Genomic DNA, 17,809 nt, shown 5'->3' with positions numbered 1-17,809 from the left:
AAAACGTCCAGATTGAAACACACAGGTTTTTGGTTATTTGGAAGAAGGACTGGAAGAAGGAAGGGGATGGGGATGAGGTAACTGAGGCACAGAGAAGTTAAGTGACTTGCCCAAAGTGACACAGCTGACAAGTGGTGGAGCAGGGATTTGAACCCATGACCTCTGACTCCCAAGCACGTGTTCTTTCCACTGAGCCACGCTGCTTCTCTGCAATCAATTAATGATCATCATCATCAATTGTATTTATTGAGCACTTACTGTGTGCAGAGCACTGTACTAAGCGCTTGGGAAGTACAAGTTGGCAACATATAGAGACAGTCCCTACCCAACAGTGGGCTCACAGTCTAAAAGGGGGAGACAGAGAACAAAACCAAACATACTAACAAAATAAAATAAATAGAATAGATATGTACAAGTAAAATAGAGTAATAAATATGTACAAACATATATACATATATTCAGGTGCTGTGGGGAATGATGCTGTTCAATGCATTGCCCTGGCCTTGAAGACGAACCCCTTGCAGTGCGGGCACAGTCAGGTCAATCCCCAAACTTACCCCAGCAGGGAGAGATGGAACTGCTGACCCTGTTGCCATCACAAACTTCGAGACCACTGATGCACCTAGAGACATTAGTGTCTGGCGATTTGGGATGTGGTCTTCACCTGTGGAGAGAACTGGTCCCATCTGAGGGCAAGATGAAAAACCCAAACCTTCAGGATCCCTAATCCAGGCATCGCTTCCAAGTTTTCAGGTGTGTATCAACAAGGACCAGTGAAGAAGCTACAATTATACCTCACCTCCATTGGAGTGATGCTTTGGGATCCTATTTTGTGTTGCCAAAAGACGTCTCAGTGCCGTCTCAGGCTAAGCTCCCCTTTTCCTTAGCTCTGCCTTCCCTCTGCGTCGCCCTGACTCGCTCCCTTTGCTTTACCCCTCTCCCAACCCCACAGTATTTGCGTATATATCTATAATTCTATTTATGTACACTGATGCCTGTTGCCTTCTAGACTGTGAGCCCACTGTGGGGTAGGGACCGGCTCTATATGTTGCCAACTTGTACTTCCCAAGTGCTTAGTACAGTGCTCTGCACACAGTAAGCGCTCAATAAATACGACTGAATGAATGAATGACTGTGATTTTTCTCCTAGGGTAACTGGAGCACCCCACCTTATTTTGCCCTGTGGCCTTCGTGGCTCGGAGCGATCCACTAGAGCACTTCAGCTCCTGAGAAGCAGCGTGGCTTCGCGTGAAGACCACCGGCCTGGGAGTCAGAGGACCTGGGTTCCAATCCCAGCCCCGCCACTTGCTTCCTGTGTGACCCTGGGCAAGTCATGCGTCTGTTCATTGTGTTGTATTCATTCATTCATTCAATAGTATTTATTGAGCGCTTACTGTGTGCAGAGCACTGTACTAAGCACTTCGGAAGTCCAAGTCGGCAACATATAGAGATGGTCCCTACCCGACAATGGGCTCACTGTCTAGAAGGGGGAGACAGACAACGAAACAAAACATGGAGACGGGTGTCAAAATGGTCAGAACAAATAGAATTATAGCCAGATGCACATCATTAACAAAACAAATAGAATAGTAAATATGTACAAGTAAAATAAATAGAGTAATAAATCTGTACAAATATATACAAGTGCTGTGGGGAGGGGAAGGAGGTAGGGCCGGGGTGGGGGGATAGGGAGGAGGAGGAGGAGGAGGAGGAGAAGGAGGAGGAGGAGGAGTGCTCTCCCAAGCACTTAGTCTAGTGCTCCGCACACAGTAAGCACTCAATAAATACAATTGAATGATTTAACCCCGCTGGGCCTCGGTTTCCTTGCCTGCTAAAAGGGAATTTCAATAAATGTTCTAAAGAGGAGGAAGCCTACTTAGACTGTGAGCCCAAGTGGGATGGGACTTTGTCCCTGCTGATTATGTGGTACATACCCCGGTACTTAGTACTGCACTTAGAGAAGCAGCGTGGCTCAGTGGAAAGAGCCCGGCTTGAGAGTCAGAGGTTATGGGTTCTAATCCCGGCTCCGCCACTTGTCTGCAGTGTGGCCTTGGGCAGGTCACTTCACTTCTCTGGGCCTGAGTTGCCTTATCTGTTAAATAGGGATGGAGACTGTGAGCCCCAAGTGGGACAGGGACTGTGTCCAACCTGATTTGCTTGTATCCAACGCAGTGCTCAGAACAGTGCCTGGCACACAGTAAGCACCTTACGAACATCATCATTATCATTATTATTATTATTACTATTACTACTACTACTACTACTACTAAAAACAAAAGAATTAATAAATGGCCTCTATAGTTAATCTACAAATCCTAAAGGGAGCATTACCAATTTGGCTAGAAATAACCACTGGACTAAGTGGATACTCAATCAGTGGTATTTATCAAGTGCTTACTCCATGCAGAACACTGTACTGGGCATTTGGAAGAGTCAGTCGGTCATAATAATAATAATAATAATAATGGCATTTATTAAGCGCTTACTATGTGCAGAGCACTGTTCTAAGCGCTGTTCTAAGCGGTCATATTTACCGAGCGTTCACTGCCTACAGAGCACTGTAAGAGGCACTTGGGAGAGTCTGTCAATCGTATTTATCGAACACTTACTGAGAGCAGAGCACTGCACTAATCACTTGGGAGAGCAAAATATAACACTATAACAGACACATTCCCTGCCCACAATGAGCTTACAGTCTAGAGGGGGAGACAGACATTAATAGAAATAAAGAAATGACAGCTATGGACATTAGTGCCGTGGGGCTGGGAAGGGGGATGAATAATGGGAGCAAGTCAGGGTGACGTAGAAGGGAGAGACGAGGAGAGGAGGGCTTAATCAGGGAAGGCTTCTTGGAGGAGATGGGCCTTCGATAAGGCTTTGAAGGGGGCCGGGTGGGGGGAGAGTCATTATCTGTGGGATTTGAGGAGGGAGGGTGTTTCAGGCCAGAGGCAGGACGTGGGTGAGAGGTCAGTGGCGAGCTGGAGGCCCAGTGAGAAGATCGGCATTAAATGAGCCAAGTGTGAGGGCTGGGCTGGAGTAGGAGAGCAGTGAGGAGTGGTAGGAGGGAGCAAGGCGATGGATGGCTTTAATGATAATAATAATAATGCTGGCATTTATTAAGTGCTTACTATGTGCAAAGCACTGTTCTAAGCGCTGGGGCAGATACAAGGTGATCAGGTTGTCCCACAGGGGCTCACAGTCTTAATCCCCATTTTACAGATGAGGGAACCCAGAGAAGTGAAGTGACTTGCCCAAAGTCACACAGCTGACAATCGGCGGAGCCGGCATTTGAACCCATGACCTCTGACTCCAAAGCCCGGGCTCTTTCCACTGGGCCACGCTGCTTCTCCTTTAAAGTTGATGGTCAGGAGAGCACGATACGATAACATTGGAAGCATTGATATTCACCACACCCTCAGCCCCACTGAACTTGTACATATTCATAATTTATTGAGTTGGAAGCTTCTTGTGGGAAGGGAACAGGTCTACCAACTCTGCACACGATGAGCACTCAATAAATACCACTGACCACCTTCTTGCTAAATCCAACAGCATATTCTCCACGCTAATCCTCCTCAACCTCTCAACTGCCTCTGACACTGTGGACCATCCTGGAAATGTTATCCCACCTTGGCTTCCCTGTCCTCTCCCGGTTCTCCTCATCTCTCTGGCCGCTCCTTCTCAGTCTCCTTCACGGGCTCCTCTTCTGCCTCTCACCCCCAAACTGTGGGGGTCCCTCACGGTTTGGTTCTGGGACCCCTTCTATTCCCTATCTACACCCACTCCCTCAGAGAACTCATTTGCTCCCAGGGCTTCAACTACCATATTTAAGCAGATGATTCCCAAATCTCCATCTGCAGCCCCGATTTCTCTCCCTCTCTGCAGTCTCACATTTCCTCCTGCCTTCAAGACGTCTCTACTTGAATCTCTTCCTGTAACCTCAAGCTTAAGATGACTAAAACAGAATTTATCTTCTCATCCAAACCTTGTCATCCACGTCTCTCATCTCTTTAGATGAGTGAGCCCAGACTGAGCCCCCTTTTTCCTCTCCTCCTCCCCATCCTTCCCGCCCTACCTCCTTCCCCTCCCCACAGCACTTGTATATATATTTGTACAGATTTATTACTCTATTTTACTTGTACATATTTACTATTTATTTTGTTAATGACGTGCATATAGCTTTACTTCTATTTGTTCTGATCATCATCAATCGTATTTATTGAGCGCTTACTATGTGCAGAGCACTGTACTGATGATTTTGACACCTGTCTACATGTTTTGTTTTGTTGCCTGCCTCCCCCTTCTAGACTATGAGCCCGTTATTGGGCAGGAACCATCTCTATATGTTGCCGACTTGTACTTCTCAAGCGCTTAGCTCTGCACACAGTAAGCTCTCAATAAATAGGATTGAATGAATGAATGACACCACAGTCCTGTCTCACAAGCCAACTGCCTCAACCTTGGCGTTATCCTTGACTCATCTCTTTCAACCCACATATTCAATCCATGGCTAAATCCTGTCGGTCCCACCTTCACAGCATCACTAAAATCCATCCTTTCCCCTCCATCCAAACTACTACCACGTGAATAAAATCACTTATTCTATCTGGCCTTGATTACCGCATCAGCCTCCTTGCTGACCTCCCAGCCTCCTGACTCTCCCCACTCCCGTCCACACTTCACTCCTCTAGACTCTTAGCTCACTGTGGGTAGGGAATGTGTCTATTGTTATATGGTACTCTCCCAAGCGCTTAGTACAGCTCTTTCCACTCAGTAAGCACCCAATAAATACGATTGACTTAACTGACGCTGCTACCCGGTTCATTTTTCGACAAACGTTCAGTCCATGTTTCCCCTCTCCTTGAGGAGCTCCAGTGGTTGCCCATCCACTTCCGCGTCAGAAACTCTTCACCGTCAGCTTTAGAGCAGTTGATCACCTCACCCACTCCTACACTTTGCTCCTCTAATGTCACCTTTCTCAACCTCCATCTGACTACCTGCTCTATCCTGCTGCTGCCTCTGGCCTGGAACTCCCACCCGCCTCAAACCCGACAGTCTCCCCCACTTCAAAGCCTTACTGAAGGCCCATCTCCTCCAAGAAGCCTTCCCTGACTAAAGACTCCTTTCCTCTTCTCCTGCTCCTTTCTGCTTCACCATGACTTGCTCCCTTTATTCATCCCCCGCCTCCCAGCCCTACAGCACTTTTGTACAAATCTGTCATTTCTTCATTTATATTACTGCTTGTCTCCACTTTGGACTGTAAGCTCATTGTGGGCAGGGAATGTGTCTGTTTTATTGTTATAGGGTACTCCTCCCGGCGCTTAGTACTGGGCTCTGCATTCATTCAGTCGCATTTATTGAGCGCTTACTGTGTGCAGAGCACTGTACTAAGCACTTAGTGCACACAGTAAGCGCTCAATAAACATAACTGACAGACTGACAAATACCAGTGATTAGGTCCGTTTTCCCCTATAGTCTGTAAGCTCCTTGGCCACAGGGAAAATGTCTACCAACTCTGTGGCATTTTACTTTTCTAGGTGCTTAGTACAGTGTTCTGCACACAGTAAGCTCAATAAATATCATTGATAAGTACGATCCTTGATCGGTGAAGACTATTACTAATACCTTCATGTCTGTTTCACTCAGTCTGTACACCCTTTGTGGACAGGGCGTCTACCGACTCTGTGGTATTGTACTCTCCCAGGTGCTTAGTACAGTGCTATGCACCCAGTAAGCGCTCCATAAATACCAATGAGAGGTACGATCCTTGATCAATAAATACAATTACTACTACTACAAGTAGAATCAAGGCACCCAGCACTGGTTTTTCTCAAACACAAAAGAGCCGGGCAACTTGGCTTTTAACAGTGTCATACGAATACAAAATACGAAACACAAAGCCTTCCTTCTCTGGTTTCCCTTTTCCAGGAATGTCACTCGATTACACGTGTCCCGTTTAGATTATTCCCCTCTTCCATAGGAAATCATACCGTAATACCCATGCCTTAATCACCTTAATACCCAAAACACTGCCAGAATACACGGTGCAGATTCAGGTAAAGTTAAAATTTATTAAATTTTTTTTCGGGGTCAAAATAGATGAACAAGTATATACAATCCCACTGTATTAGTACTGTTGATTTAAGGAACCGGCTCAAATCTAAACCTTAAACTACCAAGTTCCACATCTCAGGTTTTGCAAACCATACACAACCATAAAGAGAGAATTGTTTTTTAACTGATTCTCTTTTTTTAAAGAATCTCAATTTGCGAATGTAAAATACACTCAAGTGGCATTCTAGGGACGTGGATTTGGAGCAATGGGCCGGAGGCATTTAAGGCTTGCATATCTCGGTCATATTTATCACGATACACCTTCTTCATAACAACAGGGGACTGCAGCTCTGCAGATAATCCGAGAGCCACGAAGACTTGATTTTGATTTAGTTTAGACACCCCGGCGTTAAAGGAGCAGAGTGGCCTAGTACAAAGAGCCCGGGAGTCAGAGGACCCGGGTTCTCATCCCAGCTCTGCCTCTCGCCTGCTGTGTGGTCTTGGACGGGCCACTTTACTTCTCTGGGCCTCAGTTTCCTCATCGGCAAAATGGGGATTCAATCCCTATTCTTCCTCTTACCTAGCCCCTGAGGGCTGGGTATCTGTTCCGTTCATCTTAGATCTACCCCAGCGCTTAGAACGGGGCTCGATACCAAGGAAGCGCTTTAACCAATATCAAAATATCGATGGTGACGAGGGTAACGATGATAATGATTAGGTGGCGCGGAGCTCCTATCGCCAATGCATTTCACCCCAGTCTTGGAATAACCACCTTCCCGGAGCTAAAGGACTTAATGCTGATAAACTATTTGCTCATTTAAGTCACCCGTAGTTTGGCATAATTGTTGACATTTTCTACGCTGGCCTGATCTGCAGTAGTAAACTCAGCACACACAGCGTCACGATACCGCTTTTTCCTATTAAAACAGTCCCATTTTCCTCCCAAAGTACCAAAAAGTTAAAGAAAAGTAATGCACGTAAGGTACGCAATGGTGGCAAACGTTTCGGGCAGACTTTAAACGGGATAACGAGCAGAGCGGTTTTCTCCGAGGTGGTTTTTCCATCCAGGCTTTCCTCACCGTGCCCCTTACTGACCGGGCTGAGCAATCTCACAGAAAACCACCGTGAAGCCAGGGCTGCCCCACAGTAAATTACTAATGGACCGTTTTCTGCGCTTTACGCTCCACAGGATCCCCACCGGGCAGTAGGGAGCAGGGACGGGGCGGGGTCCCATCCTCTCGTCCCCACAGATGTTCGCCCCAAATCCACCTACGCAAGAAAACGACCATCCCGCTCCGTGCTTTCAGAGTTTTAAAAGCGCTTTTGCTGCTCCGATACCTTTATTAAGTGGTTGACACTGGGATGGTGCGATTAGATACAGTTGGGGAGAAACAGGCAACAGAGAAACCTGATGTCTGACCTGAGACCCGGCCGGATAGTCCATGGCGAAAGCACCTTCAGCCACAAAGCACGACGGATTTTCTCAGGGGTCCTGAATTGTACAGGAGAGAGAGTGGATGGTGGAGGGAGGGGTGTGGGGGAGAAGAGAGAGAGGAGGAGAGGGAGGGAGAGAAGAAGAGGACAGAAGAGCGAGAGAAGAAAAGAAGAGAGAGAGGAGAAGAGACAGGAGAAGAGAGGAGCAGAGTGAAGAAGAGAGGAGAAGAGTGAAGAAGAGAGGGGAAGAGTGAAGAAGAGAGGGGAAGAGCGAAGAAGAGGGGAGAAGAGTGAAGAAGAGAGGGGAAGAGCATAGAAGGGAGGTAAGAGTGAAGAAGGGAGGAGACTGAAGAAGGGAGAAGAGCAAAGAAGAGAAGAGCGAAGAAGAGAGAGAGGAGGAGAGACAGGAGAAGAGAGGAGAAGAGTGAAGAAGAGAGGAGAAGAGTGAAGAAGAAAGGGGAAGAGTGAAGAAGCGAGGGGAAGAGCGAAGAAGAGAGGAGAAGAGTGAAGAAGAGGGGAAGAGCGAAGAAGGGAGGAGAGTGAAGAAGGGAGAAGAGCAAAGAAGAGAAGAGCGAAGAAGAGAGGAGGAAAGGGAGAAGAGAGGAGAATGAAGAAGAGAGAAGAGCGAAGAGAGGAGGAGGAGAGCAAAGGAAAGAGGAGAGTGAAGAGGAGAGGAGGAAAGGGGGAAGGGGAGAGGGAGGGAGAGAGAGCACAGACATATGCCCATGAGGAAACATATTTTTTCCACCCGCTCTTTCCTTTAGCTGTTCAACCGTTGGTCTCCAACCCGGAAGGGCAGGCTCGGCCGTAAATAAATACGCTTTCGTTTGGAAGAAGCGGGGTCTGGCGATTCCGTTTCCGGCCCTGTTCCGTGCCGCACCGCCAGCCCCGAACCCGGGTCAGCCTGGCGCCCGTCTCTCCCGGGAGAAGCCAGATCCTCAACGGTCGGCGGTGTGGGGGGAGGGGGTCCGCCCCGAACCCCGCCTTTTCTCCCTCGTCCCGCAGCGAGCCCCGGCCCTAGTTGGCTTTGTCCTGGAAAATGTAGAGGTTGTTGGTGGCGGCCACGGCGATGAGGTCCTGGGAGGGGTGCCAAGTGCTGTGGAGAATCTTCTTGTTGAAGTCCAGGCTGTCCACGCTGATCTCGTCCTTCTTCCTCTTGCCGCCGGTGCCCACCTTGCGTGGCCTGAGCAGGGCCCGGGGCCGGCTGCCCTCCCGCGTGGCTTCGAGCGTGACGTCCCGCCGTGGGCTCCGCTCGAACATCCGGAAGAAGTTGTTGTACGAGCCGGTCATGATGGCGCTGGGGGCCGACGGGGTGGGGGGGGGAAGATGGGTCTCAGAAGATTGTACTTAAAGAATCCCCCCAAAACCCAACAAAAGGAGCCCGCAGAGATCCGTTTAACATCTGACGTGCGGCGGCCGGACGGATCTGGGGCTAGGGGAAAAGGGAGTCCCTCCCCAAGTACCCCTCATTCTCCTTGGGGGGTCCCCCGGAATATATGTACATATTTACTATTCTATTTATTTTGTTAATGATGTGCATCTAGCTTTACTTCTATTTGTTCTGACGACTTGCCACCTGTCCACATGTTTTGTTTTGTTGTCTGCCTCCCCCCTTCTAGACTGTGAGCCCGCTGTTGGGTAGGGACCGTCTCTATATGTTGCCGACTTGTACTTCCCAAGCGCTTAGTACAGTGCTCTGCACACAGTAAGCGCTCAATAAATACGACTGACTGACTGAATGAATGAATGAATGAAAGGAGGCTGGGCTTGCCCACAGTTGACCCGGCTCAATGGGACACGGGCAAGGAAATTGGTCAGGAAAGGCGAAGAACTGGTACCTTATATCTCTTTCTTTCTCTCTTTCTCACACATCCCACCACCACCCCCTTAGGTGTTGGAGAACGGACTTCTGTAGACAGGGCTAAGTGAAAAAACACAAGCCTCCAGAAAGCTCTCAGACTTACTTTCATTAGCTACTGATCCTCAACTGGGCCACACACACACACACAAAATTATCAATCTTCTATATACTGTTTCTTCGAATTTGGGTGGGTGTGATGTTCCTGAGATAGAGAAACATCTGGGAAAAATGTCCATTCCAAAGAGCAGGAGTTGTCTTCCACTGTATTATCATTAATATTACAGTATTTGTTATGCGCTTACTACGTGCCAAGCACTGTTCTAAGCGCTGGGGTGGATACAAGGTGATCAGGTTGGCCCCCGTGGGGCTCACCGTCTTCATCCCCATTTGACAGACGAGGTCACCTTATCATCATCAATCGTATTTATTGAGTGCTTACTGTGTGCAGAGCACTGTACTAAGCGCTTGGGAACATATAGAGACAGTCCCTACCCAACAGAGAGAAGTGAAGTGACTTGCCCAAGGTCACAGCAGCAGACAAGTGGCGGAGCCGGGATTAGGACCCACGTCCTCTGGCTCCCAAGCAAGTGCTTTTGCCACTACGCCACGCTGCTTCTCATTTTGGGTAACCACCTCCAGCCGTTAAGCACATTCAGTTCATTTCCTTCCTTCCCTCCCACCTTCCCTCCATCCCACCTTCCTTTCTTTGTTTTCTCCCTTTCTCTCTCCTCTCACGTTAAACCTGCTTAAGAGGCCTGGAATCTCATTCAGAGTGAGAGAAGGAGTCTCCTGATCCTAACTTGGCCTCGGCCGGGATTCCTTTCTGTGCAGGGGTGGCTCCTCCTCCTTTCTCTCCCCCCCCGCCCCCAAATCATCATCATCATCGATCGTATTTATTGAGCGCTTACTATGTGCAGAGCACTGTACTAAGCGCTTGGGAAGTACAAATTGGCAACATACAGAGACAGTCCCTACCCAACAGTGGGCTCACAGTCTAAAAGGGGGAGACAGAGAACAAAACCAAACATACTAACCAAATCTGGGCCGGGCGGATCAGTGGCCAGAGGGCAACATGGGGCCTCCGCCTTCCACCTCTCGAGCTACAGGGGCGGAGGTGTGTTCTCCTCCTCTGCACTTGAAGAAGGCAGTCCCCATGGTCACCCCTGCCTCTGGGACCACGTGGGGCTGAAAGCCAAAGCCAGCCCCATCATCATCATCATCAATCGTATTTATTGAGCGCTTACTATGTGCAGAGCACTGTACTAAGCGCTTGGGAAGTACAAATTGGCAACATATAGAGACGGTCCCTACCCAACAGTGGGCTCCCCACCCTGCACACAAACAATGTTGTCGCTCCTTGGGTTGTCAGGTTTCCTCTGAACTGTCAGCACGTGGTGGGCCGGGAACGTGTCTGTTTGTTGTTCTGTTATACTCTCCCAAGCGCTTAGCATAGTGCTCTGCTGTTACGAAGTGCTCAATGAGTATGACTGAATGGATGCTTTTGACTAGCAGCGACTGGCGCCATTTCCTCTCTAGCTGCTGCTGTCCCTCTAGACTGTAAGCTCGCTGTGGGCAGGGAACGTGTCTGTTCTATTGGACTCTCCCAAGCACTTAGTACAGTGCTCTGCACACAGTAAGTGCTCAATAAGTACCACCGACTGCCTCTCTGAACTTGGTGCTCTAAGAACGGCTGAATAGGGTGAGGTTTTGGGGCCTCGGCCTCTAGCCCTGGCCAGTAGCCAGGAGCCAAACCACCTTTTGGGGGGGAGAGGATTGAGAACATCGGGAGAACCTCACGGACCGAGGAACAACCCTCGCCCCCCAAGAGGGGTCCTTGTCAGTCGATGATATTTTCCGATCACTTACTGTGTGCGGAGCACTGGACTAAGTAACACTAATAATAATAATGACATTTATTAAGCACTTACTATGTGCAAAGCACTGTTCTAAGCACTGGGGAGGTTACAGGGTGATCAGGTTGTCCCACGTGGGGCTCACAGTCTTCATCCCCATTTTACAGATGAGGTAACTGAGGCCCAGAGAAGTTAAGTGACTTGCCCAAAGTCCCACGGATGACAAGTGGCGGAGTCGGGATTTGAACCCATGACCTCTGACTCCAAAGCCCGTGCTCTTTCCACTGAGCCACGCTGCTTCTCTAAGTGTGAGAAGACTAAGACTCAAGACTAAGCGCTTGGGAGAGGACAACAGAACAAACTCCCCGCCTGCGAGCTTCACCACTGCCCCCCGCCAAAACGCCCCTTTCTTCATTCATTCATTCAATCGTATTTATGGAGCGCTTACTGTGTGCAGAGCACTGTACTAAGCGCTTGGGAAGTACAAGTTGGCAACATATAGACATATATAGAGACGGTCCCTACCCAACAGCAGGCTCACAGTCTAGAAGGGGGCGACTGAGCCCCTTCCTTCCTCTCCCCCTCGTCCCCCTCTCCATCCCCCCATCTTACCTCCTTCCCTTCCCCACAGCACCTGTATATATGTATATATGTTTGTACATATTTATTACTCCATTTATTTATTTATTTATTTTACTCGTACATATCTATTCTATTTATTTTATTTTGTTAGTATGTTTGGTCTTGTTCTCTGTCTCCCCCTTTTAGACTGTGAGCCCGCTGTTGGGTAGGGACTGTCTCTCTATGTTGCCAATTTGTACTTCCCAAGCGCTTAGTACAGTGCTCTGCACATAGTAAGTGCTCAATAAATTCGACTGATGATGAGACAGAGAACAGAACATATTAACAAAATAAAATAAATAGAATACATATGTACAAATAAAATAGAGTAATACATACATACAAACATATATACAGGTATGTCCTCTTGGCAGTCTCAAGAGGACAGTGTTGTATTGGCCTCTCGCAAGCGCTTAGTACAGTGCTTTGTACAGATTAAGGCCTCAATGAATACGACCGAATGAGTGAATGAAAGACACGTGCAGCGGGCCTTGACTTCCTCCCCTGCCATGGCCCGTCCCCGCCGAGGGCCCGTCAGGATTGGCACTCGAGCCCCCCGGGGCGTCCCCCTCCTCCTCCTCACCTATCGGAACCATTCCAGCAGCACTCGAACTTGTCGAAGATGCAGTCGTTCTCGTACAGGGAACAGAGCTTGCTTCGCAGGTACTCGTGAACCTGGCCGGGAGGACAGAGGGGCGCTCAGTCAGTGCGCGCCCCGGGGCCCCCGGGCGGGCGGCCCTCCCCCGGGGCGGGCAGGTGGCCCGGCCCCCCCTCCCCTCTCACCTGGTAGGTCTCCACGGGCCGGCTTTCCATGTTGAGGTCCCAGACTTTGACGGAGAGGTAGTCCCTGGTCATCATGTAGCGGCCGCTGTGGCTGAACTTCACGTCGGAGATGGAGGAGATGATCTCCGAGAAGAAGGAGCGACTGTTGGGGTCTTCGGGCTCCTCGAAAACTGCAGCGGGAAAGGCGGGGGTTGAAGGACTCGGGCCCACCGTCGCTAAGCGGGTCCGCGCCAGGACCACCCGGTGGAAAAAGGGAACGGGGTGAGCCCCTGGACTCGGGAGACGGAGGGAGGCGGGACTGGGAGGAGGGAGCTCGGCGGCCACCCCAGAAGTCACGTGGCTCCATCCACTGCCCCACTGATTCGGGAGTCACGCGACCTCTAAATGTCTTCCTTGGCCGTCCCCCGTCCCGCCCCTTGCCCTCCTCGTGGTGACTGTTTTGCTTTGCCGTCGGCCTCCCGCTTCTGGACTGTGAGCCCGTTGTTGGGCAGGGACCGTCTCTACATGTTGCCGACCTGTACTTCCCAAGCGCTTCGTATTCATGCATTCATTCAATCACATTTATTGAGCGCTTACTGTGTGCAGAGCACTGTACTAAGCGCTTGGGAAGTACAAGTTGGCAACATATAGAGACGGTCCCTACCCAACAGTGGGCTCACAGTCTAGAAGAATGGCATTTGTTAAGTGCTTCCTATGTGCAAAGCACTGTTACAAGGTGATCAGGTTGTCCCACGGTGGGCTCACAGTTTTAATCCCCATTTGACAGATGAGGTCACTGACGCACAGAGAAGTGACTTGCCCCAAGTCACACAACTGACAATTGGCAGAGCCAGGATTTGAACCCATGACCTCTGCCTCCAAAGCCACTGAGCCATGCTGCTTCTCTATGCTCCCCCTTTTTTTTCCCCACTGGTATTTGTTAATCGCTTACTATGTGCCAGGCTCTGATATTAACTACTAGTGTAGAAACAAGGTAATCACGTTGGACACAGTCTATGTCCCACATAGGGTTCAAAGTCTTGATCTCCATTTTACAGATGAGGTAACAGGCCCAGAGAGGTTAAGTGACTTGCCCATGGTCGCACAGTGGACAAATGGTGGAGTCGGCATTAATTCTCAGGTCCTCTAACTCCCAGTCTTGTGCTCTTTCCGCTAGACCACACTGCCTCTCTACAAAACCACTTAGTCCATGTCATCCCATTACTCAAGACCCTCCAGTGGTTGCCCACCCACCCCTGCATCAAACAGAAACGCCTTACCACTGGCTTTTTAATGCACTCAATCACTCTACCTGCTCCTACCTTATTTCAGTTCCCTCATATATAAAATGGGGATGAAGGCTGTGAGCTCACCGTGGGACAACCTGATCACCTTGTAACCTCTCCAGCACTTAGAAAGTGCTTTGCACATAGTAAGCAATTAATAAATGCCATTATTATTATTATTATTATTATTATTATTATTAAAGTCACTTAACTTCTCTGGGCCTCAGTGCTCTCATCTATTAAATGGGGCTGAAGGCTGTGAGCCCCCCATGGGACAACCTGATCACCTTGTAACCTCTCCAGCACTTAGAAAAGTGCTTTGCACATAGTAAGCAATTAATAAATGCCATTATTATTATTATTATTAAGTCACAACTTCAATGCTCTCATCTATTAAATGGGGATGAAGGCTGTGAGCCCCCCGTGGGACAACCTGATCACCTTGTAACCTCCCCAGCGCTTAGAACAGTGCCTTGCACATAGTAAGCGCTCAATAAATGCCATCGTCGTTATTATTGTCACTTAACTTCTCTGTGCCTCAGTTCCCTCATCTATAAAATGGGGATGAAGGCTGTGAGCCCCCTGTGGGACAACCTGATCACCCTGTAACCTCCTCAGCGCTTAGAACAGTGCCTTGCACATAGTAAGCGCTCAATAAATGCCATCATCGTTATTATTGTCACTTAACTTCTCTGTGCCTCAGTTCCCTCATCTACAAAATGGGGATGAAGGCTGTGAGCCCCCCGTGGGACAACTTGATCACCTTGTAACCTCCCCAGCGCTTAGAACAGTGCTTTGCACATAGTAAGCACTTAAAAAATGCCATCATTATTATTGATTTCCAACTACAACCCAGCCTGCAACCTTCACGTCCTCTAATGCCAATCTTCTCACTGTACCTCGATTTTGTCTATCTCACTGCCGACCCCTGACACACATCCTACCTCTGGCCTAATATTCCCTCCCTCTGACAGTGCTCTGCACGCAGTAAGCGCTCAATAAATACGACTGAATGACTGACTGATGGTCCCAGGGACAGCGGGGGTTGGAAGCGGGGGCGAGACAGGATGGCCTCGGAAACCTCGGCCACCTCTTTGGCCTCAATGGCTCCTGACGGGCTGGGGTCGGGGGGTGGCCCCGGGAAAGAGGGAGAGGGCAACGGAGGGCCGGGGGGAGGATGGGGTAAGAGAGACAGAATGAGAGAGAGAGATAGGGTAACAATCAATCGTATTTATTGAGCGCTTACTGTGTGCAGAGCACTGTACTAAGCGAGCACTGTAACAGAGAGCCAGGGACAGAGACGTGGTTGGGGGAGGGAGGGAGAGGGCAGAGAGTGAGACTGTGAGCCGGTTGTTGGGTAGGGACTGTCTCTATATGCTGCCGACTTGGACTTCCCAAGCGCTTAGTACAGTGCTCTGCACACAGTAAGCGCTCAATAAATACGATCGAATGAATGAATCACAGAAAGACAGAATGACAGAGAGCCAGAGTGACAGCAACAGAGACATGGGGGGGAGAAAGAATGGGAGAGAGAGAGTATGACAGAGAGCCAGAGTGAGAGTGACAGAGACATGGGAGGGAGGGAGAGGGAAGGGAGAGAGATAGGGAGGGAGAAAGAGAGACAGAGAGCGAGGGAGACAGAGAGAAAGAGGGGTGAAGAGAGAGAGGCAGACAGAGACAGAGACACACACAGAAGCCCTTTGGGGGTCACCAAGGAATAACAAGGACCAGAGATACTCTAGAGGGGCACTGGAACAGGAAAAGAGGAGTGACAAGACATAAAGAAGAAAGACCAGAAAAGCCAAAGTTCAGGGAAGAGCAGAAGGAATAAACTGCAGTGAATAATAATAATAATAGTGTTGATGGTATTTGTTAAGCGCTTACTATGTGCCTGGCACTTAACTAAGCGCTGGGGTGGATACAAGCAAATCGGATTGGGTGCAGTCCCTGTCCCGCATGGGGCTCACAGTCTTAATCCCCATTTTACAAAGGACGCGACTGAGGCCCAGAGAAGTGAAGTGACTCGCGTGGTGCAGTGGACAGAGCCCGGGCCTGGAAATCAGAAGGTCATGGGTTCTAATTGTTGCCAATTTGTACTTCCCAAGCGCTTAGTACAGTGCTCTGCACATAGTAAGCGCTCAATAAATATGATTGATTGATTGATTGATTAATTCCGGCTCCGCCACACGTCTGCTGCGTGACCTTGGGCTAGCCGCTTCACTTCTCTGGGCCTCAGTTCCCTCACCTGCAAAATGGGGACTTAATCCCTGTTCTCGCTCCTACTTAGACTGTGAAGCCCCACGTGGGACCTGATCATCTTTAATCTACTCCAAAGCTTAGTACAGTGCTCGGTGCCTAGTTAAGCTCTTAACTGGCGCCGCTATTATTATGATTATTGTTGTTATTCAGCGCAGGAAGGGGTGTCAGCATCTGCAGCCCGCAGGCTTCGGCTGGCTGCGCCGTGGGGCGGGGAGGAGGGGAGAGGGGCTCACACTTTGCGTGCTGGTCGCAGAGCGCCGAGGAGCGCATGTCGCACAGACGGATGGTCCCTTTGCTGCTGCTGTAGACGAAAACGTTACAGTGATGGGGATGGCACTCGGCGGCGGTGATCACTTCCGTCAGCTCCTCCATGTTGGCCGGCTTGATGTCCACGATGTCTGGGCGCCGGTCGTTAAAGGCAAAAAACCCGCCTTGCCCGGGTCTCCCGGGGACGGCAATGGGAAGAAGCGGGGTGGCCTGACGGAAGGAGCACGGGCCGGCTCAGGAGGACTTGGGTTCTAATTCCAGCTCCGTCTCTGACCGCCGCCTGGCCTCGGGGAAGTCGCTTCGCTTCTCTGGGCCTCGGTTCCCTCAGCTGTAAAACGGGGAAGAAGACTGTGAGCCCCATGTGGGACAGGGACTGTTTCCAACCCGATTACCTTGCTTCTACCCCAGTGCTTAGTACAGTGCCCGGGATATAGTATGTGTTTAAATACTACAATTTTTATTATTATTATTGTTTCCCATTGGTAGACGGGAGACCCCGAGGGCTATGGCGGACCCAGTTGGCCCCCTCCTCCCCGCCGCCAGAATTTGGCAGTGGGATGACCGGGGTCATTTGGATGCCCTTTCCTGGCCTCGGGGTCCAGGGACCGGGTTTGGGAATCTTCCCTACTTCCTCCCCGGCAGACACGTTCTCTGCATGAGGGGTAGTTATAATAATAATAATAATAATGATAATAATGGTATTTAAGCACGTACTATGTGCCAAGCACTGTTCTAAGTGCTCGGGTAGATATAAGGTAATCAGGTTGTCCCATGTGGGGCTCTAGAAAGAAATTAACAGAAATAAATGGTATCTGGACACCGACATAACAGCTTTGGGGTTGAGGGTGGGTGAAAAGCCAATGGCCAAAGGTTGCAGATACAAGTGCGTAATAATAATAATAATGATGATGATGGCATTTGTTAAGTGCTTACTATGTGCAGAGCACTGTTCTAAGCACTGGGGGGGGGGATACAAGGTGATCAAGTTGTCCCACGTGGGGCTCACAGTCTTCACCCCCATTTTACAGATGAGGTAACTGAGGCTCAGAGAAGTTAAGTGACTTGCCCAAGGTCACACAGCAGACAAGTGGCGGAGTGGGATTCGAACTCTTTACCTCTGACTCCAAAGCCCGTGCTCTTTCCAATGAGCCACGCTGCTTCTCTATAATAATAATAATGGTATTTGTTAAGCGCTTCCTATGTGCAAAGCACTGTACTAAGCGCTGAGGGGAATACAAGGTGATCAGGTCGTCCCACGGGGGGCTCACAGTCTTAATCCTCATTTTACAGATGAGGGAACTGAGACTCAGAGAAGTAAGTGACTTGCCCAAGGTCACACAGCAGACATGTGGCGGAGCCGGGATTTGAACCCATGACCTCTGACTCCAAAGCCCATGCTCTTTCCACTGAGC

At 49.6% G+C, this 17,809-nt stretch overlaps 1 protein-coding gene across 1 annotated transcript in view; it reads right to left on the bottom strand.

Annotated features, from left to right (window-relative positions):
• Window positions 1-8,127: 8,127 nt before the first annotated feature.
• The window catches only part of PPP2R2D (protein phosphatase 2 regulatory subunit Bdelta), a 50,103-nt gene continuing 40,421 nt past the window's right edge, over window positions 8,128-17,809 (bottom strand). Inside the window, exons 5-8 of the mRNA XM_038744316.1 lie at window positions 16,364-16,528; window positions 12,607-12,776; window positions 12,407-12,498; window positions 8,128-8,785 (exon numbers count right to left, since the gene is read on the bottom strand). Coding sequence (XP_038600244.1) covers window positions 8,506-8,785; window positions 12,407-12,498; window positions 12,607-12,776; window positions 16,364-16,528 — 707 coding nt within the window. The 3' untranslated portion in view covers window positions 8,128-8,505. The remainder of the gene's footprint in view (window positions 8,786-12,406; window positions 12,499-12,606; window positions 12,777-16,363; window positions 16,529-17,809) is intronic.

This window comes from Tachyglossus aculeatus, chromosome 3 (assembly GCF_015852505.1).
Source record: "Tachyglossus aculeatus isolate mTacAcu1 chromosome 3, mTacAcu1.pri, whole genome shotgun sequence".
Classification (NCBI taxonomy): Eukaryota; Metazoa; Chordata; class Mammalia; order Monotremata; family Tachyglossidae; genus Tachyglossus; species Tachyglossus aculeatus.
Note: the sequence above shows the minus strand (reverse complement) of the source record. Positions and strands in the feature narration are given on the sequence as shown.